General features: G+C 45.8%; 1 protein-coding gene across 4 annotated transcripts in view; it reads left to right on the top strand.

Moving 5' to 3' along the window:
* The window catches only part of TTC23 (tetratricopeptide repeat domain 23), a 114,733-nt gene that overhangs the window by 82,047 nt on the left and 6,047 nt on the right, over nucleotides 1–26,639 (top strand). For 3 of the 4 annotated variants that reach the window (XM_068556937.1, XM_068556968.1, XM_068556957.1), the window contains 2 exons: nucleotides 10,041–10,168; nucleotides 14,828–14,977. In XM_068556937.1, coding sequence (XP_068413038.1) covers nucleotides 10,041–10,168; nucleotides 14,828–14,977 — 278 coding nt within the window. The remainder of the gene's footprint in view (nucleotides 1–10,040; nucleotides 10,169–14,827; nucleotides 14,978–26,639) is intronic. The other variant, XM_068556946.1, reaches the window with a different exon arrangement.

Here is a 26,639-nt window from a genome sequence, read left to right on the forward strand (position 1 = left end):
GCCCAGAGGGTACAGCCGTGTTACATGCATGGACTCAGCTTCCCCGAAAAAGCAGGAAGGAGCGGGGTCCCCCGCAGCCAGGAGCTGCAGTGGCAGTGGGCAGGCGCCTTCCCACCGTCTTTCAGGGTGCCTGGTTTTCATGTCCCTGCTGTCCCCTCACACACGGCCAATGCGGTAATGAGAGAAACCCACCGAGGGCTGACGTTTCTCCAGGCCTCTGCTACCTCCTGGAAGGGGAAAGGAAAGGCAGGAATTTGGAATTTATCTTTGTCTGACAACTAAGGGGGGGACCAGCCTCCCCACCCTAGCTCTCACCCAGGCAGGACTCTCTGGCCTGGACTTTGGTCATTTGTGGTTCAGAAGTCCCAGCCAGATCTCCTGGGAGCACATCTGCACGTTCCACGGAGTGCCAAGGAATCCACGTGCATGGGGATCTCAACTCTGCTCTCCCATGCTTAAACTAGTCTGTGCCAAGTACAGTTTGTTTGTTTTTTAAAGAATTGTTAATAGGAAAAATTTCTCATCTAGGGATTCTCCATAGCCTACTTGCTGAATGTCCATTGAAGGCATTGCCCTCGGACAAACAAAATGCCACTGGCCAAGAAGCCAGTGTGTTTCAGGCTCCACAATCAAACTAATCCCTTTGCTCTGTGCCTTCCTTCATTCCTTATGCAGACAAAACTGCCTTAGAAGTCACGAAGGATTGTGATTGCATAAGGGCTCCCAATTCAGGCTTGTAGAATGTCACTAACCTGAGCCTGGCCAGCTTCCCGGAGCAGCCATAGACAAACTTGGTATTAACAGCTCTCCCAACCCTGCTAAGTCTCCGGGCATTGGCCTTGTGTTTATAACTCTTCTCCTAAAGCGTATTAAAATGAAATGGGCTGAAGCCAAGTACATTTCAGTGTAAACCTTTGAGAGGAAGAGCCCGCTGAGCACGGGCGGCCTTGTTTGGAAGTGGCCCCATCTGTGGCCTGGACTCCAGCAGGCCAGGGAGCTCTGTAGGTTCCAGAGACAGCAGAAGGGAATGGGCTATGCCCCTGCCCACCTTGGGGCAGGGGGTGGGATCCCTGGCTATATGGACAGACTCATGGGCATGGGCTGCATTCCGAAGATTTAACTCCCTACACACGGATACGTATGTCTCCTGGGCCCCCACTTGTCCTGGCCTCTCCCCTCCTTTTATACAGTAGACACGAAATATGTAAGTATCTGAAGGTAGGCTCTGTATCTCCATGGAGTCTCCTCTTTCTTACCCTCCGCGATCACCGCTTTTCTCAGCTCTTCCTCCTGTGGCCTGCTTCTCAGCTTGCCCCATGCTGGGCCCTGCCCCACCCACAACCTACTCCCTGCTCATGGGGTTACTGATGCTCCTTGAGCCCCATGTGTCTCAGAGAGACTGGAAATCAGACAGACGCACCCAACTCCAGTGGGCTCCTGACAGGTAATGTGGCCACCTGGGAGCAGCCACGGTAAGGTGGTCTTCACCTTCCCGTGGCCCTCCTTGGCTGCCCCTGCTGCCTCCGTCACCCACTTCCAACTTGAGGCCTCCAAGTGGGCCTTGTGGTGCAGGCCTGCAGTGGGAATGAGTGTAAGCTGCTGCTGGCCACACCCACCCACCTCTCCCTTCCTCCTCGCTATTCCCCTCTCCCTCTCTCTTCCTCCTCGGCCTTCCCACCCCCCTCAAGCCCTGTGTGTTCTGAGAGACCCTTCCTCAGCTCCTACTCAGGGCCCGCTTCTTATTACAAAATGCCCAGCCAGCCTGAGCCTGGTGCCTGAGCTCCCCAAGCAGATGTCAGCATCCATCCTGCTCAGTGCTCCACAGGCCAGGTGGGAAGGGGAAGCAGCAGAGAGAGAGCGGTGGGTGAGGCCAGAGAAGAAAAGGGAAGCCTCTTACCCTGTTTTCCACCATCGTTAGTAGGACCCCCTCTCAGAAACCTCTGGAAGGCACCTTAAAGCACATCCCATGTAGAGGACTGGGGTCCAAGGTGTGTCCAGCGTCACGCTGGCAATTAGAGGCAAAGCAAGGCCTTAGACGGAGGCCAGGAGCTACCTACCTGACCACACTCCAGAACCAGAGAGGGCGTGGCTCTGAGGGTGCTCTGTCCTTAGAGGTCCAGGGAGCCCAGAAGCCCCAAAGGTGGGGGCAGGTGGGGGCTGCAGGGGTTGGCAGCTCTTGAGGCCAGCAGAGGAGTAGAAGGTGTGGCCTTTTCCACCCCAATACTGTGCTGTTGGTCTCTCTTCACAGAGGGACAACCTGTGGCAGAACTGAAACCTCACTGAGCTTTGCTTACAAACTGCCTTTCATCTTTGTGTCTGAGAACAAAGTCTGCGGCTTTATCCCTCTCCTAGGGAGGATGATGGGCTCTCTGATAACCACTTTTATGAGGCTCTGGTTTTTCACTTTCGTGCTGGCTAATAATTTATGTTCAGAACTTCTCAGAAAAGCCTAAGTTATTTATACCCTGACTTGGCTTCAAAACATATTATTAGGGCAGCTTATGGAAATGACATATACTTCACCAGGACAAGCAACTGTGGCAACAGGCCTGAGGCGCTGGACACCTGATCACTACTGGGTGGCCCCAAGTGGGACTCTGGGTGGTGTTGGGGGTGGGGGGCAGTCCTGGTCAGCTTCCTGGTGGTGAGGACATTCAAGGCAGGCAGTCCCTATGGTGACTGAGCCCAGACCAGGCCTGTGGGCACCAGGCACTATGCAGACACTTCATGCACACTTTGCTGTGTGAGCCTCACCCAGCCTGCCGCCATCTTGGTCACCTTACTCTACTGATGCAAACCTGCCCCCAGAGATGGCCATGGACTTCCAGGGACCACACAGCTCAGGAGCAGCAGGTCTACTGCTCCCGGATGCCCTGTCCAGGCCCTATGAAAATGTTCCTCTTGAAGGTGGTCTCCAGTGTGGACCACTGAGGGCCATGCAGTGAGGAGTCAACCTGTCCGGGGCTTCGTCTGTCCTCAGGCTACTCTGTGGCCCCCACAAGGCTGGTGGGCAGCCTCAGGGCAGCTGCCTGTGCAAAGCCCCAGGCAGCTCCCAGCAGGGTCTAAATGGGTTCAATCCATTTGTTTGCTGGGTGATAGCACTCCTCTGGGTTAATGCCAGGCTAGGATTTGAGACTTTCCATATTCAAATTCCTTGGGGTCCTTAATGCTTTTTGCAGTTAGTGCAGAGTACAGTTTCCGAAGACTGTTACAGAAGATAATTGTCACATTGTACACACAGGCCTCCCTCATAATGAGAGTTGTCCTCACTGTTCCAACTCTTGCCTTGGGACAGCCTCAAGAAAATGAGCCCAGGGTCACTGGAATTTATTTTAATTAAAAGCTTCCTGACCTCCTGGGTGCCAAATCGTAACCCCACATTCCTCTTGCTCTTTGAATGGAGCCCTGTTTTCTTTTGCCTGTATATGAACATGCAGATGGAATAGAGTCTGAAGGGGCCTCCCGGAGACATTAAGCCACCTTGCCCGCTGGGCCACACTTACCCCCTCACCCTAACTCACAGACAGCCCCAACATTCTGCGGGAATGAAAATGGGAGAAGATTCATGGCCTTGGAACACCTGTGCCACTAGGGCTCAGATTTACAAGCTAAGTCATGCTCCTGTGCTTTAGAAAATGACCTCATCTCTTGCCGAGGCCACCAGCATCAGGTTGCCGAGGCTTTTTGTGAACACACACCCAGCTTCAGGCACAAGGTCTGTGCCAAGAAGTGGCATCCCACCCCAGGGGCTGTGACCTCCTGTCCCTCTGGAAACCCCACTGTCACTTGTGCCTGGTGGACCTCCTGGGGGATGCCCACTCCCAGGAGAACCAGCTCTGCTTCTTAGGGAGTCACTCCTTAGCTGTAATAATAGGACAAATTTGCTCTCCCCTCAAAGACTAATCATGGGATTCATAGTTCAGAAAGCTGATTTAGGGGCCTGGGGGATGGGGGAAAATAAGTCAGGGTCTTGCAATAAAAGAGCTTTCCTATATCCCAGGTAAAAATAAAAGTGGTTTCAAATTTACAGACAGGGAAGACGCCCACAGTGTATGCCCTGGACCTTCCACTCTTCCCAAGCCCTAGGCTGTTCTCATATATAAGGGTCCTGACATGATGCCTGACTTGTGGTCCGCTTGTATGTGACAACAGCTGTCAGAGACACCCCCTCCCTGGCCTTGCCCCCTGGTGACTAGAGACCTCCCAGGAACAGAAATGGAAGAAACTTGGACCTTTTGAGAAGCTGAGGACTCTGAAATGGGGAAAGGGAAGCAGCAACTTTAGGAGCTGACCCCAGAGGGCAGATTCCCAGTCAGGGCCTGTCTCTGACGTCTTACCACAAAGCCTAGCTTTCTTCCACTTCAGTAGCCATGTAGCCTTAGTTTGAGTAATAAATTCCTTCCTTCCCCCAACCCCTTCCTTCCTCCCTCACTTCCATTCCCTCTTCCAGTGATCCAAATATGCTAACAAGCATCCTCTTTGGAAAATGTGACTAGGCCTCCCTGAGTTAGAGGTTTGAGCCATTTACACACTAGTGTGAGTTAGGCCAAGCAGCTTCCTTTCTCCCAGCATCCTGTGAGATCAGGTACACAAAGGAAAGGGGCATCTGGCACTAAGCTCTAAGGGACCAGCCGAAATGGGGTGGTTTTGTGGGGGGAGGGGGGATTGGTCAGCATGTGACTGCCAGGGGAAGGAATACTAAGAGGTGGGAGAACTTTACAAGAGAGGGGCTGGAAAGGGACAAAGCGCAGCTATGTCCACCTGTGTCTGGGAGACCAGCTCCTTACTCAGGAAAGGAGGGAAATGCTTCCCATCCCTTTTGATCTCTTCCTTTTTCTGAGCCTGGCACCACTTCTTCTGCAAAAGCCCAGGGTCAGAAACTCAGTTCTTACCTGTTCAGTCCCAATTCCTTCCTATGCCCTTTACAACTACAGGTCTTCAGAGCAAGGGCTCATCTCTGGGGAACGAGGCTGAGACTCGGAAAAACTTCTACTCTTCAAGAAGGGCTCAGTTACATTCTTTGGTTAATTCCCAATTAGACAGAAAATTAAAATATCAACAGTACTCCATTCCTGAATAGACGTTAATTTTTAGACATGGAACATACATCTCTGTAGTGCTTTTAGAATCAACAAAATAAATGCCACATCATCCCCACATTTGCTGTCATCAGATTATCAAAGCAACCAAAGTTAATACGTAGTTTGAACATTTAATCTGTAATATTTTCTCCCATGAGCCAGCAAGGACTAAAGAGATGTAACATTCTTCATGTACAGTAGTAAAATTTTCTCCTACCAAGAAAAAATTTGAGTTATACTCTAGAAATCCATCTGCTGGTCTGGCAGTGGACAGACCCCCATTGAAAGAGTGGAGCAGGGACTCCAGTTCAATAGACTTCTGTCTAGTCACAAAGTCTGGGGCCAGTCAGCACCGAGACCTCTCTGAAAGGCAACACCTCCCAGCCTAATTCTCGCTTCTGTCTGGCAACCGCCTAGATCCTAAGCAAAGTAAATCTTGCAGATAAATGAAACTTACTTGTTTTCACACCTAAGTTTTCTTTAGGTTGCCTGGATTTGACAGACACATTTGCCAAGTGTTCACTTCTCTCCTTTCTACAACAGATCACATGGGATGTACTTGAATCGTTTCTGGAGACCCACCATGCTCATTGTGAATTTCAGGGCTGTTCTCAGAGCTCTTGAGGTGTACAGAGTCGTTTATCTGCACATGATCCCAGGCTTCTGTGCCTTTTGACCACTCTGTCTGTTTTCCAAGTGTTCCTGTCCTCTGCATGTCCATCTCTGCTTCCAGTGTGCCTGCTGGTCAGCCTAGTATGGATGAGGGAGGCCCATAGCCACAGTGATCGAAACTGTCCCTGAAACTAAAATGGTTTACAGTTATTGAGCACTGACTAGGTGTCAGGCACGTCATCAGTTGTGTGTGCATTAACCCATTTACTCCTTACAACAACCCTATAATGGAGGTGCTAGCCTAAAGTTTCCTCTTTGAGGTGAAAAAGCCGAGGCCAACAATGGAGGCGCACAGCCGGAAGGCGGCAGCGCTGGAGCCTGACGCAGGCAGCCCCTGACCTGCGGAGCCTGCCCTCCTTCCCACTCACTCCTGCCTCCAGAAGCGACCACAGTCTGCGCAGGCCGGCCCCATCCTTGCTCCTCCGTGAATTCCGGAGCCCTGCGTTCATGGAGGCCTCTTTGGAAGCACCTGGCATTCACATCACAGTCTGAGAAAAACTAATTTGGGGCCCACTCTTTGGAAGAATATCCAAATAGATAATACACTGTCCTGTCTAATCAAGAAAAATGGGGAGAAAGCACAAAAACAAAATTAGAGGTGAGAAAGGGAAAATAACCAAATACAGAGGAAGTCTAAAGAAGCCAAAGAAAACATCTGATCTTTTTGCTCATGTGTATTTGTGCTACACAGTGCATATGAGATTTCCAAATGGAAATGTTAAGTAGACCATTGTATGTATGGTTCACAATCGTCCCCAACAAGCTTTATGTACTGTCACGTGTCCCCGTGAGTTTGTCTCCAGCAGGCACTTCGGGGTGGCAGGGGGAGGTGTCCCACGTCCCTGAGGGAGGAAGACAATCACATTTCCCTCTGCTAGAGCAGTGGTCAGCAAACTTACGGTCCACAGGCCAATGCAGCTCCCCACCCATGTTTGTAAACAGTTTTCTTGGCAAACAGCCAGGCTCCTTCATTTCACATGTCACCTCTGGCTGTTTTTGTGCTGCAGTAGAGACTATTTAGTCCTCAAAGCCTAAAATATTTACCATCTGGTCGTTTACGGAATAAGTTTGCGACCCCTGTGCTGGAGTCCTATAATTTTTCCACTTTCAGGCTAGTTTCTACTTTATAGACATTCTTTTTCTTATATTCTTTTCCATTATGGTTTATCACAGAATATTGAATATAGTTCCCTGTGCTATACAGTAGGACCTTGTTGTTTATCCATCCTCTATATAATAGTTTACATCTGCTAACCCCAAACTCCCAGTCCTTCCCTCCCCCACCCCCAGTCCCCTTGGCAACCACAGGTCTGTTCTCTATGTCTGTGAGTCTGTTTCTAATTCATAGAGAGGTTCATTTGTGCTATATTTTAGATTCCACATATAAGTGATATCAGATGGTATTTGTCTTTCTCTTTCTGACTTATTTCACTTAGTATGATAATCTCTAGTTGCATCCATGTTGCTGCAAATGGCATTATTTCATTCTTTTTTATGGCTGAGTAATATTCCATTGTATATATGTACCACATCTTCTTTATCCATTCATCTGTCAATGGACATTTAGGTTGTTTCCATGTTTTGGCTATTGTGAATAGTGCTGCTGTGAACATAGCAGTGCATGTATCTTTTTGAATTATAGTTTTGTCTGGGTATATGCCCTAGAGTGGGATTGCTAGATCATATGGTAATTCTATTTTTAGTTTTACCTAAGTAAAAACAGTTTGGAGACAGAGCTTGCTAGGAATGCATATTTCTCTTTACGAAATGTCTCAACAGGATTCATTAATAAATGCTAATAGCTTCTTTTCAAAAAACATCTTAAGATTTTGTACTTATTCTATCAAAGAAATGTTCTGGCTTCTTAGTATCATCCACATAAAATGAAAATGAACTATGCTTAAGACTTAGAGGAAACAAGGTAAGTGGGTTTTTCTTTTTTCCTAAGTGGTCCACAGTTTCCACCATCTGCCAGGCCCTCTGATGTTTTTTTCCGAAGAAAAAAATAACCCTGGGGGATTCTAGATGCTTCTTGCCTTCTACAGCTTTCCCAACATCCCCTCCAACATCAGTGGTTTTTTGTTTTTTGTTTTTTTTGAGCTTGGCAAGACTCAGCATAATAAATTAATATGAAAAGGTGGAAAAGAATTAAGTGCTAGAAGTTTCTACACTGAGTAACAGTGAGGAACCTCCACACTGTTTTCCATAGTGGCTGCACCAACTTGCATTACCACCAACAGTGTAAGAGGGCTCCCTTTTCTCCACACCCTTTCCAGCATTTGTTATTTGTAGACTTTTTAACGATGGCCATTCTGACTGGTGTGAGGTGGGACCTCTTTGTAGTTTTGACTTGCATTTCTCTAATAATTAGTGATGTTGAGCATCTTTTCATGTGCCTACTGGCCATCTGTATGTCTTCTTTGGAGAAATGTCTATTAAGGTCTTCTGCCCATTTGTCTATTGGGTTGTTTGGTTTTTTTGTTGTTGAGTTGTATGAGTTATTTGTATATTTTGGAGATTAAGCCCTTAGTTTCTACTTTAATTTATTGGTTCAGAATTTCCAAACCAAGGGAATTCCCTGGCTGTCCAGTGGTTAGGACTCTGTGCTTTCATTGCCATGGGCCTGGGTTCAGTCCCTGGTTGGGGAACTAAGATCCCACAAGCTTTGCAGAATGGCAGGAAGGAAGGGAGGGAGGGAGGGTGGGAAAGAAGGAAAGAAGGGAAGGAGGGAGGGAGGGAGAGGGATGTGGAACAATTTAAAACAAAAAAGAACTTCCAAATCATGTAGGTGGTGCAAATTCAGCCCTCAAACATGTGCGTGCCTCACGTGCAGTGTCCCAGTTTCTTTCAGATGCTCTTTTTCTAGCCATGGCCTCTGGAGGGACAACCTTGAGGCTTCTCCTTGGACCAGCGCAATTGTTCTTATCTCAATTTTAGGGATTCCTGGCTATATTGGTTTTCTTTTGCTGCATAGCAAATTATGGTTGTTTAAACACCCAGTTTAAGCTCACAATTCTGTCAGTCAGAAGTCTAGCATGGTAAGGCTGGCATCTCTGCTCAGGCTAAAATCAAGTTGTCAGCCAGCTACATTCTCATCTGGATCACGGGGTCCTTTTCTAAGCTCATCCCTGTTATTATCAGGATTCAGTTCTTTGTGGTTGTAGGACTGAAGTCCCCATTTTCTTGCTGACTATTGACCTCTCTCAGCTCCTATGGGCCACTCTTGAGTCCTTATACCATGGTCCCCTCCATCTCAGCAATGGAGAACCTCCTTTTCAAATCCCTTTCATGCTTCGAATCTCTCTGCCTTCCTTTTCTGCCTCCAACTGAAGAAAACTCTGCTTTTAAAGGGCTGGTGTCATTAGTTTAGGCCCAAGGGGTAATCTTGCTTTCTCACAGTCAACTGTGCCATATAACATAATCTTATGACAGGAGTAATATCTCAGCATATTTATAAGTTCCACCCATAATCAAAGAGGAGGGCATAATCAAGGTTGAGGGTCACTTGGGGACATCCTAGAAATCTGCCTATAACACTGGATTTTTGCAGGGAGCCCCATTCCAGCTTCCTACCACACACAGGCCTCAGGCTTCATCTCCGACCCTACTCAGGCTTATCAAACCCCATCTTGGAATACAGTACACCTTTTTCCTAATCCCCTCATGGACCATTCAGCTTTAGCTCCCCCTCCCTGCTTTGGCTTTTAGTTTCCTCTTCATTTTCCATACCTGAGATTTTCCTTTTTTTGCTTTCAAGATTGGCAAATATTTACAAATATTTTTGTTATATTATAACCAGTATGTTTAAGTGTTTGGAATGGTTCAGGTTTTTCCTTCAGCAGCATGTCAGCCATATTTTCCAGAATTTTAGGGTTATCAAGCTACATTCCAAGATTACAGAGTCCATTAAAGTCAGTGGATCCTTGGAGTCCTAACCCCAGTGAGGAGCAACCAGAGTTTTACAAAGAATTAATGGTGAAAACTTAACAATGTGTCAGGTCTAGGGGATAGTTTCCCTGTTTGCATTAACTTTGCTTACTGTATCACTGGGAAAGGGAAGATGTATGAAAACCAATGAAAATAAATTGCAGTATCTTTCTGAGAACTAGACCCTGTCTAATAAAACAGTCAGATTAATTGACAAAAGACAGTGTCCTTAACTGGGTTATCTTGTCCAATTACTTATTATTTTCAGATAGATCACCATCACTAAACACATAGTTATTCTGTTTCCATTTCAAATCTGCAAGCTGTTTTCAAAATTGTTGTTGTGATGCTTTTCTTCAGATGTGGCTGAGCAGTATTTTCAGGATAGCATGGCTAATCTTAAGGATGCTGAAGGGATAGGAAAAGCCAAATTTCTTTCAATTCAAGATGATTATTGCCATTTTCTACAAGTCACTGGACAAAAAGAGGTAAGTGAGTTTGGACCACAGCTGACTAGTTATTTACCTGGGCGACCCAGTTGGTATCCAGAGGGCTACTCCTGCACTCTGAAAGCATTAAGCATCTACCATGTGCAAGGCATGTGCCAGGCTCCACGGGGAGAGGGATAAATAAGGCCAGGCAGCCACTCTTGGGCAGCTCCCAGATATTCGCTCTCGGGAAACAAAAGAGTTCATGAGAACGTAGATGCCATGTCCACCTGAAGAGTATCTTAAAGGACTAGAAACCTTGAGAACTCAGTGGACAGACTCTGCTTACCGCAGCCTGTGGTTCTGGCTGGCATAGAGGGTGGAAGTTAGTATGTCTAATTCCTCTCTTATTATCTTAGCTAATGGATGAAATTTGCATATCTAATAAGAACTACACAGTGCAGACGTTACAGCTCACTGTCCATTGAACCATACAGGCATGTTTTCCATGGCTTGTAAAAATGGAACCAGACCCAGAATTTATATTCATTGGTAGTTAAACCCTTGAGAACTTATTCCATAAAAAGCCTAACAACTACCAGACAGCCACATGCTTGATTTATACAGATTTTTTTTCCAACTCTAACCTGTCAATGGGACTTCCCTGGTGGTCCAGTGGTAAAGAATCCGCCTTCCAATTCAGGGGACGCGGGTTCGATTCCTGGTCAGGGAACTAAGATCCCACATGCTGTGGGGCAACAAAGCCTGCACACCACAACTACTGCGCTCGCGTGGCTCAACAAGAGAGCCCACATGCCGCAAACTACAGAGCCCACGCACCCTGGAGCCCGTGTGCCACAACTAGAGAGAGGAAACCTGCACGCTACAACTAGAGAGAAGCCCATGCGCTGCAACGAAAGAGCCCTCATGCCGCAACTAAGACCCGACGCAGCCAAATAAATAAATAAATATTTTTAAAAAAACAAAAAACAAAAAACCTCTAACCTGTCAAGGCAAATCCTTGAGATGACAACCTTTTTATTTCCTCTGCTGTTCTGTAGACCTTCTCCCCGACAGCTCTCTCCTAACCCTTAATCCTTCACCCTTCTCTCAGTTGATGTGAGTTTAAGGAACAGAGGTTTTTAATCTAGATGCACGAATGTTCGTCAGGCCAAAGTCGGGCTACAGTAACCATAACAAATGGAGTTTCCATATTTTTCTGGATCACCCAACCAAGTAGAGAGGGGCCTTCCAGGGGCCTCAGATTCTAGAACATCTCTCAAAGTTCTATGTGGAGTGCTCAGGGCAGAAATCTGAGGGGAATTCTGCCCCCATTATGCCTCACCCCTTCCGGCTCATCCAGTCATTTTTACCTTCAAAATGCCCCTTGAATCCATCCATTGGTTGCCATCTCCACCTCTGTCAGTCATCATCTCCCACCTGGACCTCTCTAACAAACTCTGGCTCCCCAGCTGCTCCTTCCACTATTGCCCTTTTCTAATCCATTCTGAATAAGGAAGCCAGGGTGATCTTTGCAAAATGCAGATCTGATCAGTGGACCCCCATTTGTAAAATACTACACTGGCTTCTCAGTGCCCTTAAGATAAGCCAGAATCCCACATTGCCCACAATACCTTGCACATTATGGATTATGCTGACATTTCCAGTCTCATTTTGCCCCCTCCCCTGATCTGTGTTCCAGCCACAGTGACCTTTTCTAATCCCCACTTCTGGACAGTGTCAGCTTTTGTTTCCTGCTCTTGGAAGGTTCTTCCTCATTGATCTCCTGGCTAATGCAGATCCATCCTTCAGGACTCACCAGCTTGCCTGATTCCCCTCCCTCAGTCTTCATTAGATTCTCCCCACTATTCTTCATCATAGAATCCTGTCTGATATAATTATATAACAGAGTAATGTATTACAATAAAATATTGTGGACGGTTACTGTCTCTCCCTGACTAGACCAAATTCCGTGACAGCAGGGACTCTTTTATTCGTGGTGGGGGAGCGTTGAGCCAATGGGTGGATGGATGGATGCTTGGCTGTGGGCTGCCTGACTGCTCTGGCTGCCACAGGGCATCCACCCTTTTCCCCGTTCCTGTCTGGCTTCCTGCCCTGGTGCCTGTCATCACCGCTGCCACACCTCACTGCCCTTGCCCAAGTCACCCAAATCAGTGGCATTGATCTAAAGATGTACCTCACTTCCTGAGGCCTCCCCTGGAGATTTTAGCAAACTGGCTCTTTTCATTCTATAGCCCCTGCCAGCCCTTCTGGTGCCCTTATAAGAATAGACAAAGCTGCCTCTTCCTCAGGTGGGTGCAGCCCGTGCCAGAGCACGTTGCTTAGAGAGCGGAACATGGGCCGGACTTCAGCCCTCCTCATTCTCCTGCCAGGCACCCTTGTGTGTGACACAATCTGTCCAACCAAATGTGTCACCTTGTGTTATGCTCACCCTTGGTTACAGACCTCACTGTGGGTTCCAGCAGGAGCTGGCCAGTGGGGCTGGGCCCAAGGACAGTCCCAGGCACGAGCACAAGGATGTGCTCAGACCACCTCAGATATGTCACAGCCTACATGTGGGCTAGGACCCTTTGCCAACAGGAAGGTGATCTTTGGGAAGGAAAATGCTTTTTAAGGTAAAATGTAAGTGAAGTTTACTTTGCCACAGGTTAAAAGATACTCCGTGTTAAGATACTCTTCTAGTTGTGCTGCTCTGCTGCTCAGGAAGCTTCTCTGACTTCTTATTCCCCATAAGAAAATCTAAACTCCTCAGCCTGGCATGAAGGTCTCCACCACCAGCCCAGCCCGTGACTCCTGCCTCATCTCCCTCTGCTCCTCTTCCTACTTCCTCTGCTGTAGTCAGATTAGTCCCCTCACTGGCCTTGAATGTGCCGTGTGCTTCCCCCAGCTCCCACTGTGCTCCCAGGTTCCCATGCCCTCTTCTTAGTCCACCTAAATCCTATTTATTCTTCACTTCTCTCCATTAAGCTTTTCTAACTCTCAGAGACTGTCACAGTCTCTTTCCTTTAAACCCATATCCATGAGGCATCTCTTCCATTGCCATCTCGACTTGCCATTCAAGTTCATGCACATCTATCTCTAGTTTCCCCAATCAGGCTGTAAATGGCGTTGAGAGCTTCATTTTAGGAAAAGGTGTCTGGCTCTTCTTTCCATCATCGGCCCCTCCAAGCCTGACAACCAATTTTCATGGAAAAATTGCCAAACCCAACAGTTGCATCACAGACACTGGGAAGGGACACGACAGGCTTTAGCATCAGGCAAGACCCATACCAAGGTGGGTCACACACTTCACAATTTACAGTTTCTCTTCCCCAGCAGTGATTTATCTTTCCATCTGAGAAATTGTTTCTGCCTTAACAGTGCCTTTTACCGTGGTTCCCTGATCCCACCCCCAACATGTAATTCATATTCTTGCCAATAAAATGAGTAAAGGCCTTGCGAACTTCTCTATCTGGGGAGCGCCAGCAGGATGCCTTCAGGGCTATGCGGTGGGCAAGGCTCCTTCACTGGTTCCTGCTTTATTCGGCTCTATTTTTCTTTTAAAAGTTCCACTTATTTTTCCCATATTTTTTTTTTAAAGATTTCCTTGATGTGGACCATCCCCAAAGTCCTCAATGAATTTGTTACAGTATTGCCCCCGTTCTGTGCCTTGGCTTTTGGCCGTGAGGCATGTGGGATCCCAGCTCCCCGACCAGGGATCGAACCCGCACCCCCACACACACTGGAAGGCGACGTCCCAACCACTGGACCAACAGCGAAGTCCCTATTTGGCTCTTAAATTGGGCGTTTGCGATCTCTACCTGTAATCATGCTTTCATGTAGAAGATCGTAGAAGACTTTCAGGAGAAACATGGGAGACCGACATACAGGGCTTTCCCTCTGTATGTCTTGGTGTATGACTGAAGAGATTAATACCAACTCATATTTTGTATTCCATGTTGGTATAAATAAATCAGATAAACCAAACAAGATGTCAAATATATTTAACTTTTCACCATGTTGGAATGTTTGCTTTTGGTTTCCTGAACTATTTCTTGTGAGAAATGGAAAACCCTGGAATATCTTCTGGATGTTCTGTAAGTAGATAAATGCCAGGAAACTCTGTGGTTTTCACTTACATAAGAACATCACTGTGCACAGAGGGAGAAGAGCCTGCAACAAAAAGGGATTAAAACTGGCAGGATCCAGATCCTAGATCTGCCACTGATGGGCTGACTCTGAGCAAGTTTCTTGACTGCTCTGTGCCTCAGTTTCCTCCTCTGTCAAACAAGGATTAAAATTGTCCTTATCTAAAGGAAATGGTGCAAGTTAAATGAGCTTACACACATAAACTGTTTAGCACGGTTCTTGCCACATAAAGGACACGATGCAGTACATGTTAGCTTTTCTTCTTACTACTCAACTAAAATGGGTTCCTGTAACATCTGAGATGGCTTTTCCTCCAGGGGTCCTTTATGCATTCTCTCTTCAGAGTTCAAACCATTCCTGTCCCTCACAACCCCCCCTCACCCCATGTATATTATTTCCTGATTCCTATTTAAGGAGGAAAGTAGGCTCAGCTCATGAGACACTCTACCCAAATTCATTCCCCTAAAAAGTGAAAATACATATCAGTTACATCATTTTCTTAGGAGGCACTGATCTTTATCCAGCTTTGAACTTTTGATTTAACCAGGCAGCTTTTTGTTCCTTTCACAGAGAGCTACCTCCATCCTGAGAGAGTCCCTGGAGGCCAAAGTGGCAGTGTTTGGCGAGCTCAGTCCCGAGGTGGCAGAGACATACCGGCTCCTGGGCGGGGCTGACCTGGCACAGGGGAACCAGAGCGGGGCCCACAAGAAACTGAAGAAGGTAAAGCTGCAGCCCAACTAATGCGGGAAAAAAACCCTCCCACCCTTCCCCACAGGTAGCTTTCTCTCCCTCCACCACACTCTTTTTTTTTAATAACCAAACTGACTCTTTTTTTTTTTTTTAAGTTTCATTTTTTTTTTTTTATTTTTTTTTTAAATTTATGGCTGTGTTGGGTCTTCGTTTCTGTGCGAGGGCTTTCTCTAGTGTGGCAAGCGGGGGCCACTCTTCATCGCGGTACGCGGGCCTCTCACTATCGCGGCCTCCCTTGCTGCGGAGCACAGGCTCCAGACGCTCAGGCTCAGTAACTGTGGCTCACAGGCCCAGCTGCTCCGCGGCACGTGGGATCTTCCCAGACCAGGGCTCGAACCCCTGTTCCCTGCATTGGCAGGCAGATTCTCAACCACTGCGCCACCAGGGAAGCCCCACACTCTTTTTAAATGAAACTTTACAAGTGGCTTATTTATGTAAGATGACATCACTTTTGCAGTTGATCTCAGCTCACACTTTTTGGGGCAAAAGGTACAGTAATCCTCTTATGCACATAGATTTTTAAATAAATTATCAATTATTCTTTACTATGAAAATAATTTTAAATTTGTACATAGCATAACTTATCAATCTTATTTTATTTTACTCTTTCTGTACACCCAGTTTATAGAGGAACTCTTTGTGTGTTCTTCTAGTACTTATGTTTATTTTTTTTTTAATTTGGAGTTTGTGTGGATGGCATGAGGTATGGATCTAATGTTATCTTCTTCCCAAATGGCTGCCCAGTTGTCCAGCACCATTTTATTAGAGAGTCCATCTATGCTCCAGTGAGTTAACACTTTAGTCACATACTACATTTCCACATGTACTTGAGTCTATTTCTGAATTTCTTTCTATTCCACTTTTCTCTTTGTTTATTTGAATCCCAGTACCTCATTGCCTTAATTATAGAGATTTCATAGCATGATGTAGTACCTGGTAGGATTAGACTCCCCTCGTGGTTTTCTTTTTACTTTTTATTTTTGGCTGCATTGGGTCTTCATTGCTGTACGCAAGCTTTCTCTAGTTGCGGGGAGTGGGAGCTACTCTTTGTTGTGGTGCACGGGTTTCTCAGTGCGGTGGCTTCTCTTGTTGTGGAGCATGGGCTCTAGGCGTGTGGGCTCAGTAGTTGTGGTGCACGGGCTTAGTTGCTCCGCGGCACGTGGGATCTTCCCAGACCAGGGCTCGAACCCGTGTCCCCTGCGTTGGCAGGCAGATTCTTAACCACTGTGCCACCAGGGAAGCCTCCCTTGTGGTTTTTCTATAGCAGGTTTTCTAGATATTCTGGCATCTTTATCTTTCCACATGAATTTTGGTATCAACTTATCTAGCTCCATAAAAAGTTTGGTGGTATTTTTTGGAGAATTGTTTTATTTGTAAATGGACATTGGGAGGATTGACATCATTATGATGTTGAGTCATTCTACCAAAGAACAAGGGATGTCTTTATATGTGTTCATGTCTACTTTTGTATCATTCAGGCACATTTTAAAGTGTTCCTCATATAGGTTTTGTACATTTCTTACTAAGTTGATTTCTAAGCATTTTATCTTCTTTAATGCTACTATAAGTGGAGTTTTGTCCACTGTTACACCTTTTGACTGGTTATTTTTGTGTATACGAAGACTATAGGTTTCTCTGTGTTAATTTTATATTCTGCTAGTTTGCTTAATTCTTTCCTTGCTTGAGTTAATTTGAGCACCGATTCTCTCAAGTTTTCCAGGTGTACTGTTACATCATCTGCAAACAGTTTTACTTTCTGTTTTCCAAGTTCTATGCCTATGATTGATTTATTTTGTCTAATTGAATTGGTTCATACCTCCAGAACAGTAATAAATAATGTGGAATAATAGGCATCCTTGCCTTGTTCCTGATCTTAATGGAAATGCCTCTAGTGATTCCTCATTTAATATATGCTGGCTTTGGACAAAGATTTATATATATTTATCATGCTAAGGAAGTATCCATGAATTTCTATTTTCGTGAGTTTTTTTAATTAGAAATAATTGCTGGGTTTTTTTAAAATTAGAAATAATTGCTGGATCAAAGGCTTTGTCAGCATCAATGGAGACAATCAGATGATTCTTCTTAGATCACTTAATATGGTGCATTTTATTATAATATTGAGCCAACCTGGCATTCCTGGAATAAATCCCCTTAGTCATAATGAGTTATTCTCAATGTGATGTTGATTCTGTTTGCTAACATTTATTTTTTGCAAATATTTTGCACCAATATTTGTAAGTGATATTTGTTTAAGTATCAATGTTATTTTGCTTCATAAAAATAATTTGGAAGTTTACCTTTATTTTCTATGCACTGAAGGATTTTATACAACATTAAAACTATCTAGTCTTTGAAAGTTTGTACCACGTGTAAAACTCTTTAGGCATGGTGCTTTTAGGGGGGAAAATTCCTTGACAATTTTCTCTATTTCTTCTACAAACAAATTGGTCTGTTGAAGCTTTCTATCTCTAATGGGGTCATTTTGGTAAACTGTGTTTTTCTAGGTAATTATCTATTTCATTCACATTTTCAGACTGATTTGCATAGAGATTTGCCAAGTAGTCTCATGGATTTTTAAAATTTTTACTTTTTTAATAGTTATTTTCCCATTGTAATTCTTAGTTTTTTATTTGGATTTTCTCACTTTTTTTCTTGACTGAGTTAGTTAGTGGTTTGTCTATTTTGTTAATTTTTCTAAGAAACAGGATTTGAATTCTATGGATAAATTGCCTTCCTATTCTCTATTTCATTAATTTCTGATTTTATCTTTATTCTTTCTTTCTTTGTGACTTATTTTGTTTTACTCTGTTGGAGTTTTTCCTATCTTTTTGAATTAGGAATTTAATTCATTTGGGTTTTTATTTTTATTGATATAAGTGTTTTAGGCTATGAATTGTCCTCTTATTATTGCTTTAAATGCATCTTATAAGTTCTGTCATGTTGTGTTTTCATAACATCAATTAGTTTTAAAATGGTGAAAACCTGGGAACCTTTAAGTAATATAACTGCCCAAACCGAAAGAATTAACTTCAGTTCTGAGTGAGCTGTCCTATAGGTCAAGTCTTTTTTCCTCTTTTCATGACTTCTGATTCTGCTGCAAAAAGCACCAGATTTGGTAATATGTGTGGTGCCTATTTTTTAATGAGACATCATATATTTATTATCAATTAGTCAACAATAGTTATTGGATATCTTCTATGGGCCAATTACTGTGCTAGGCAGAACTGGGGAAAGACAATGAATAACCAAGATAAATATGCTTCTTGTCTTTGTGTGACTTTCTAGCCTAGGCAGGAAGATATATTAAACCAATCATTTCAGATAATTTAAACATTACATATGTGCCAAAGACATTACGGTGAGGGAAGAGGTGAGAAAGGAAGCTGAGGGTGGCAGTTGCTCTGGGTTTCTCCATCCCCCACTTTTAAGCTAATGCTTACTGAGTGATTGTTATATCTCTGGCAGTGAGTTAAATGATTTTTATCTATTAACTTATTTAAGCCCTATAGTAACCCTAAGAGTTGGATACCTCTACTCTCTGTTTTTACAAAGAGGGAAACTGAGGCTGAGAGGATAAGTGTCTCAGCCTTGATTGCAAAGCTAGGAGTCATCAGAGCGGGGATTTAGCACCAGGCAGTCCATATTGTGCAGTCTACTCTATGCTATCATCTATTTCACAGCTTGGGCTTCCAAGCAAGATTTTGTTTGAACAGGGGCTTCTTGTGCTTTAAAAAAGTTTGGAAACCAGTGGCACAGTGGAGAGAATGCCAAGATAAGGATATGTAGGAGTCTTTGGGTTGCCACTGACAATACAACTCAAATTAGCTCAGGTATAAAGGACTGTCTATTGTCTTATGGTTTCCAAGGAAGCGCTGACAGGCACATGATTAGCAGGACAGGAACACAGCGGAGACTTGGGAGAAAGTGCCAAGGCCAGACTCGAATGCCACCAGGGCTCTCTCTGCCCAGGAGTCCTGCCTGCTTCTCTCTGCACCTCCCCCTACTCCTCTCTCATGGCAGCATCTCCCCTCAAGATGGAAATCATGGTGGCCAGCCCCCCAGAGTTTTACTTCCTACCCCTGCTGCCATTTCTCAGTCACAGCTTGGAAGTTCTCAGGGAAAAATTGAGAGGCCTGGCTTGGATCCAGTGCCCACCCCAGATCAATCAGCTGAGGCCAGGGGTGTGGTGGGGAGTAAGAACATGGTGCCTTCGAGGCTGATGGGTGGCCCGCCGTGGAGGTGGTGCAAGAAACACGGTCCCATAGTTAGAAGACCTGGGACAGGGTCACTAGAGCCCCTCCCTATTTGGGGTCATGTGCATTGAGTATAATAGGCATGCCATAGCCCCTTCCCTTAAGAGAGTCCCAGTCCCAGTTAGGGGAATTACAGACTGTAAACCCCTAACTCTGATATTATGTGCTCAGTATTGTGCTACAGGTCCACACTGTGATCAACGGGAGAAAGGGGATTAGGGAAGGTGTCCAGATAAGTATTCCTGAAAAAGAGCATAGCCTAGCAGAGACAGGAATTCCCATGTTGGAAACGAGGTGGAAGAGGAGACTCAGGGGCAAGAGAGTGAAGCCTATTTAAGAAGCAAAAAGCAGTTGGGGTACCTGTCTGCAGAGGAGCGGCTGAGAATGACCTCGCTGCCGTGTTTGCAAGTTAAGGGGCTGAGACTTGATCCTTTAAGCTGGGGTCCCAAACGTTGGCCTGCAAGCTGAATCCAGCCCACTACCTGTTTTTGTGTGGCCCCTTAGTTAAAAATGGTTTTTTACAGATGATTATAAAATCTGTAACCATTTTACAGGTGATCATAAATTGATTTGATAGAGAACACTGACTTTGAACCACAGCTAAGTGAAATTTCATCCTCCCCCCAAAAAAAGAAATCCATTATTTTCATTAGTAGAACTAGATTACCCAAAAAATGTACTTATTATTATTATACTTTAAATTTCATCGACAGAAGTTTGTGGACATTTGTTTCCTCTCTTGCTAGGTTAAGTACCTACATAGTAGCTCGATTTTTATCTCTTGGCCCACAAAGCCTACAATATTTACCACCTGCCCTTTGCAGAAAAAGTTTTCTGAACCTGGCTCTAAGCATCTGGGAGCCACTGAGAGAATTTTAAGTAGGGCACAATAGGTCTATATTTGTTCTTTGGATTTTTTTTTTTTTAAATCACTGTGAAGACAGTGTTGAGAATGGAGTGGAGTGGCCCAAGAATCGAGGCAAGAGGCCTCAGTTTTCTCATCTGTAAAACAGAGAAAACAGCAACCCCAAGCCCTCCTTCACTCCCACAGTTGTTCTGAGGCCGGTATGAGGCAAGGTGAGTGGGGCTGCTTTGGTAAGTGCCAGGCCCTGCCCGGGTGCAGAGTGCAGTCCGCTGAAGGGCCCAGATGGAGGAAAGGGCGGAGCTGTCCTGGCCAAGGCACACCACCCGCCCTTGGGAGTCTCCACTTTGCTCCCCCTTCCTCATTTCTCCCCTGAGGAGGGTAGACGAAATATGGAAAAACTCTTCTGAGCCTAGACACTCAACTCCAGAGAGGGGAGGGACCCAGGAATAGGGGAGGGGGGCAAATGTTAGCAGATGTGCAAGAATCTGCGTTGGAGCCACATAAACCTTCATGTGGCCCTGCTGACTCCAGTGGGGCCAGGCTGGTTCCATTACTGACCACACACTGGGGGCCAGTCTTACTGCTGCTGTGGCAGCTCATACATCGTTCCCAACCCTCACAGCAACCCTCCAGGTCAGACCTTAATAGCTCTGATTTACAGACGAGGGGCCTGAGGCTCCTAGAAGTGAATTGTCTATGGGTAAGTTACTGTTAAATAAAGCCCACATTTTCCTTAATGCCAGTGGTTTGCCAAGCGTGGGTCTTAAAGCCCCTGCATTAGGTTCACCTTCTGAACCAGAGTCTGGGGCAAAGGGCCAGGGGCCCAGGGACCTGCATTTTAGCTTCCAGGGGGAAGTTGAGAATCACTGCTCTGGGCCCCAGGCCCACCCACGGGGCTGAATATCAGCTCAGCTCCAAGAAACTCCAGGTTTCATCACTCCCAGAGCCTGCAGTGGAAGTTGGTGACATTTTTACCTTTCATTTGGCCTCATTAACCAATCAGTCCTAAAAACAATGATTTTGACATTTTAAAGCTATCATCTGGCCGCTTGCCGGAGTCAGAGAGAAAAGGGTAGAAACGTGTATGTCTGCAGGTCATGGCCGCTGTGGTACACACAGTCCTTATTTCCACTGGTCCCCGCATACCCACCTGAGGACAGGGCTGGCCGCTTCATGAACACCAGGGCACACACAGGGCTTTAAACGTGCCTCTCACATCTGCTCCTGAGCTGGACTTTCTCAGATGCCGTATTCAGTGCTGGGCTCCGCAGAGCCAGCAGCAGCAGCAGCTCTCAAAAGCCGCTGGCCCAGCGTTTCTCTTGTTTTTATCACAACAACAGCTGCATCCCCCAAATTTTCAACTCTGGAGCAGGAATCCATTGAATACGGGACTTTCCAGATGTGCTCTCCTGTGCTGAATGGCCCAGGCATGGTTCTGTGGGCATGAAAAACAGGAAGGCACGAGAAACAAAGCAGACAGTGGGATTAAGTTACTGAAAAGAAAACCATATTATTGATCTTTCTTTCAAAGGCATCTGCAGGGGAACGTTGGAGAACTCTGTTGGCTCCAGATGGAAATTTCCACTGCAAAATTTCCCATTTTTGCAACATGGAGAACTAGATTTTCATCCAGGTAAAAAAGGCTGCAAACAAGAATTCACAAAGACTGTTTCCTAGGTCAGAAGCATCTCAGGACTAATCCCAGGCCCAGTTACCAGGGTTGGGTCCCGTCTTAATCTGGCCTCCCTGTTAGGTACTGTCATCGTCAGGGTTCCATCCACCGCCTGATTACTTTATTGCTGTGAACATAAACATTTTCCATAAAAGAATGACAATTTTATGTGACCACTCTCTCCAAGAAATTCAAAGCCCACTACGATGAATCATTTGAAGAAAGGCAAAAGAAAATGGTTTGTATTCATAGGTTGACTGTGAGAAAGCCAACTCTGGACAGGTCTTACGTGGCCACAGGTCAAGTCTCTAGAACAGACTGTCAGGTCCTTGCTGTTCCTCCAACCGGCCAAACACACAGAGCCTCTGCAGACGGCTGTATTTTATACATGATTCATGTCCTGTCATTCCATCAGCGGCCCGCCTAGTTTCACTTTCCCTTTAGCTTTTGTGGTGTTTTCCTTATTGTCCTGGATACCAGGCAATCCAGAGCCAAGTTTGGAGTCCCCGCAGAGCCCTGTGTTAGCCCATAATGCTTTGAAGGGTAGAGTCTCATTCGTCCTCGATCCCTTGATCTTGATTTTTCTAATCATCTTTGACTAACCCACTGCTGGGCTGCAACAATCCACCTCAGATCCTTTTTGAAAGAAAGGAAGGTCATAATGACATTGATTTTGTATACAGAATCCTGTTCTTGGTTTGAGAAGTGTGCTTGAAGACACTTCAAGCACTCATTAGTTACTTGGAGATGCTTGTAAATTGGTTGATACAGTATAAGAATGGAAGCTGATGGTTAAAGGGGTCAAGGGCTTAACCTTCTGTGGGGAAAACATGGAGCCTCCCTTGCCTGCTATAGGCTGGGTGGAAATCAGAATTCCAGGTCTCCTGGCAATAGGATGCCCTGTGTCGTCAGCTGCCAGGAAGAGTTGCTCTCCTTGGGGTCGGGCCCCCTAACTATGGCAGCCCAGGCACAGCGCCTCCCACCTTCCCTGTCCCTTAGAAAACATATATAGGCACTGAACACAGACTGCCCAGGACAAGGCTACATTTGCTATGGAAAGCTCCTCCAGTATGGGAACGCTTCCCGTGGCTTCGTGGGTGCACAATGCCTCAGGAGTTCCTAAATTGGCATCAAGGTCTGGAGGGTGCAGAACTGTGGGTGTGGACAGACCATCCTGGTCTGAGACCTTCTGGTGTTTGTCAAAACCTCATTGGATGCAGGAGAACTGTGAGTTTGTGGGTGGATTGCCAGGGACGGAGAGAAAGGCAAAATCTCCTTCCACATAAATTCAGTGTGACCTTTAGCAAGTGGAAAGAGTGATGCTGGGAATGGCTGGTGCTACTGCACCAACTCAGGAGGGACTGGGCGGATGGCCGAGCTCCACAGCAGGAGGGAGCTGAAAAGCTTAATTTTAAAGGGGGCTCGATTTCTTGCTCTATCTGGCTCAGAAATAGGCAAGCCCAGCTTTTCTACAAACAGCTGGCTGTCCACTCTAAAAATAAAGCCTGAATTTATATGTGGGTACGCAGCAGGAGGCCCCTCCACAGGAAGTCCTGCTGATGCATTTGTTCTCTAAATATTTGTGTTGCAGTTATCCTGGAGAAGGATGATGGTAGCTTGCTCCAACACAGTGGCCAGGGGCTGGAGCAAAGTCGTGGGGGAGTCAAGGGACATCAGTAGGATATAGAACCCATGGCACTTGGCAACTCAGAGGTGACGAGTGAGGAAGACAGCAAGGATGACACCTCGACTCCAAGACAGGCATCGTAGATACTCGGGGAGGGCTTTTCAGACGGGCCTCCCTCCCTTTCTTCCTCCTCTCCCATTTCCCTTGTCCCGGGGCCCCTGGTCCTACTCTATCTGTACTTCTTTCATGGGAGGCTTCCTACCCACCTGTGCAGCAATCCTTGGGTCTGAGAGTTAGTGGGCTTCCAGGTAAGGGAGCTGCAGGTGCGTGTTTGAGTGTGTGTGTGTGTGTGTGTGTGTGTGAGAGAGAGAGAGAGCGGGGCAGGGTATGCTGCCTCAGACACTTGCCACTCTTCCTGACTGGAACCCCGCCACCACCTCCCCCCGACCTGGTGCTCTTCACATGGCTGACTCCCCATCCTGCAGGTTTCAACTTGAATGTCACCCCAGAAAGGCCTTCACTGACCCAAGTACCCTCTACCACTACTGACACCACCCCCCCTTTATTCTTTCATAGCCCATGTTCTTTTTTCTTTTCCACAGCTCTTACCATGTGTTGTTATGCTATGTTTGTTTACACATTTTTAAAAGCCTGGCTCCCACACTACACTGGAAACCCCCATCCTCTGCTTCATCACTGAGGTGGACTCAGGGTTGGTGTCTGGCAGGGGCTCAGCAAACATCTGCGGGAATGTGTGCCTGCAGCAGAAGACTCAGGTCCAGAGGACAAGGCTGGTTTCTGAGAGGCTTGGGAAAACCAAGCCCCACCCCCGTGTGACCCTGTTTCTATAGGACAATGCTGTCTGATGAACGGTATCTTGGTTTGTCCTTTCATTTCCCCAAGTAAGTGATCACTTCTGCTTGCCTTGTAAAGATTAGTAAATGAAAAGCATATTTGTGTTTTTCTAAACATTTAAGACATTTCATACTTCCATGTATTTTGGTTTCTGACGTCTTCTTTTCTTCTTAATACTAACCTTGAGAATTAACATGAAAATAGCAGCACAGTTCATGTGTTCCTGGGTAACTTCTCCTCCATTGACATACTCTAGCATCAGATAATATGTGTAAAGAAGAGTAGTGATTTCAGATTCTGAGCATTACAATCGTTTGAAATTTTTTACCTTTCTCTGGCTTTCTCATTTCACGTAAAGACAAAATACACAGGCTTGGCACAGACCTTTCCCAGGCAAGAAAAAGTATGTCTTTCTCCATTTTCCATTATTGAGTTGCATAGCCTTGCAACTGAGATGGCTCTTTAGCTGCAGCCTGGCCGCAACGCCTCTGTTAATAAATAGGATGTGTCCCAGCAGCACTTTCACTGTTGGAAATTTCCCAGTAGAGATGATGATGTGATGTCAGGACTTAAGACCGAAGGTTGAGGGAGAAAAGGAGGGCTCAGGCACCCCAACCCACTTCTGCAGGGGCGTTGCCATGACAAGAAATGGCCCTGAGTACCAACTGTAGATTTTCAGAGATCCCCCCAAAATCAGAAAATATGCTTCCTTGTGAGTTCAGGTTTTCTAAAACTGTTGTGGTTTTCTAAAGCCAGAGTAGACTGAGTCAGCTAACCTCCAAGCCGCAGCTGCCACTGAGCCCACACAGGGCTCAGTCCACACAGGGAAGGGTGCGAGCTATGTCCACACAGGGAAGGGTGCGAGCTCTGGGGCACAGAGGTGGGCCGCAGCCAGGAGGACAGCAAGCCGGTGCCTCCTATCCAGATTCCTTGGCTCCTGGGCTCCTTAGAAACCTAACTTTCAAAACTCAAAGTCGTGTCAAATATAATTTTTAAGATTCTCGTCAAATGCTTAAGACTGCGTCTTAACTCCCCTGGCTTTATGAATGACACCTAAGAGAAAGCAGCACCTGGGGGACAGCACTCTTTCTTTCTGCTCTTGAACATGCCCAGATTATGACGGTGGAGGTCTGTAACACTGCACCCACAATGGAGCTTCCCTACCAGAGGTTTCAGTAGCCCTGTGGTCCAGCCATGTCCTAAGGTTGTCATATAAGAATTTCATCAGTTGACCTTTTGCTTTACTTACTTATTCATTCATTTAGCAAATATTTCATCTTAGGTGCTAGGGACTGTGCAAGGCCCTGGGACACAAAGGTGAGCAAGACAAACATGGCCCCTTTGGGGACAGCTTGCAGGCTGCTGTGAAAGCTCGAGTTCCCTTTTGTCTTCCTGCAGGGGGAGAGAGGAAAGCTCCTTGTTTGGTATCTAAGGTATAATAAAAACACAAGTGACTTCTCCCAACCCCTGCAGGTAAAATCAAAGAGAACACAAGCAATATAATGGCTTCCTAAACTTCATCTGGATCCTCAAAATTTGTTTTTTGTCCACTCAAAAGGAAAACAAGAAACACCCTTTGGAGGCTGATTTCAGACCAGAGTGCACTGGCCTCCTTGGAAGATTCTGGAGAGTACAGAATACCTTTATTTATGATGGAGAATGTTCTCCTATCGAGGTTTGAGGAGTTCTTTACTTAGTTCAGGGAGATGTTTACAATGCCTGGCTGCCAGGTTCAATTAACATTTATTGACTTTGTCTCTAATACCTGTTTTTAACAAAACCTACCTCACGCAAAAATGCTTAAACAAATTTAGCTAAGAGCCACAGAACAATGAAAAATTCAATTTATGTTTCTTAGATAAATATATAGCTATGTAAGACGTTTCCTAGTAAAAGTCAGTAATGGATTATTTCACTTTTTAAAAAACGTAGCATTTGAAGACCAGTTCAATTACTGGATGAACCACTTTTTCCTGTCTCAGGCGCCTGGTATGGCCTCCCTGGGCATTGTCATCACAAAAGGGATTGGGGCTGAGGGTCTGTTTCCCTCTCCTAGTTGACATCCCTTTACATCTCTTCCCTCTTCAGCTAGAGTTTTGGGCAAAGTCCCTTAGTGAGTATAAGTAGCCTTAAAAAAACCCCTAATAACACCAGAAAGAGAAGAGTCTTGACTGCTGGGGCATAGGGGGTAGGATAGGGATGGGCTCACCTCTCTCTGGGCTTGATTATTGAAAAGGGCTGCTTTACCCAACCACAACCCTCTCTCCTAACTCCACTCTCTCTACTATCCTAACACCCCCAGTGGAAATGAGCAACAAGGTCTGGGATAGATGTGGTTAGCAGAACCGGTGAGAATC

This window comes from Eschrichtius robustus, chromosome 1 (assembly GCF_028021215.1).
Source record: "Eschrichtius robustus isolate mEscRob2 chromosome 1, mEscRob2.pri, whole genome shotgun sequence".
NCBI classification, from domain to species: domain Eukaryota; kingdom Metazoa; phylum Chordata; class Mammalia; order Artiodactyla; family Eschrichtiidae; genus Eschrichtius; species Eschrichtius robustus.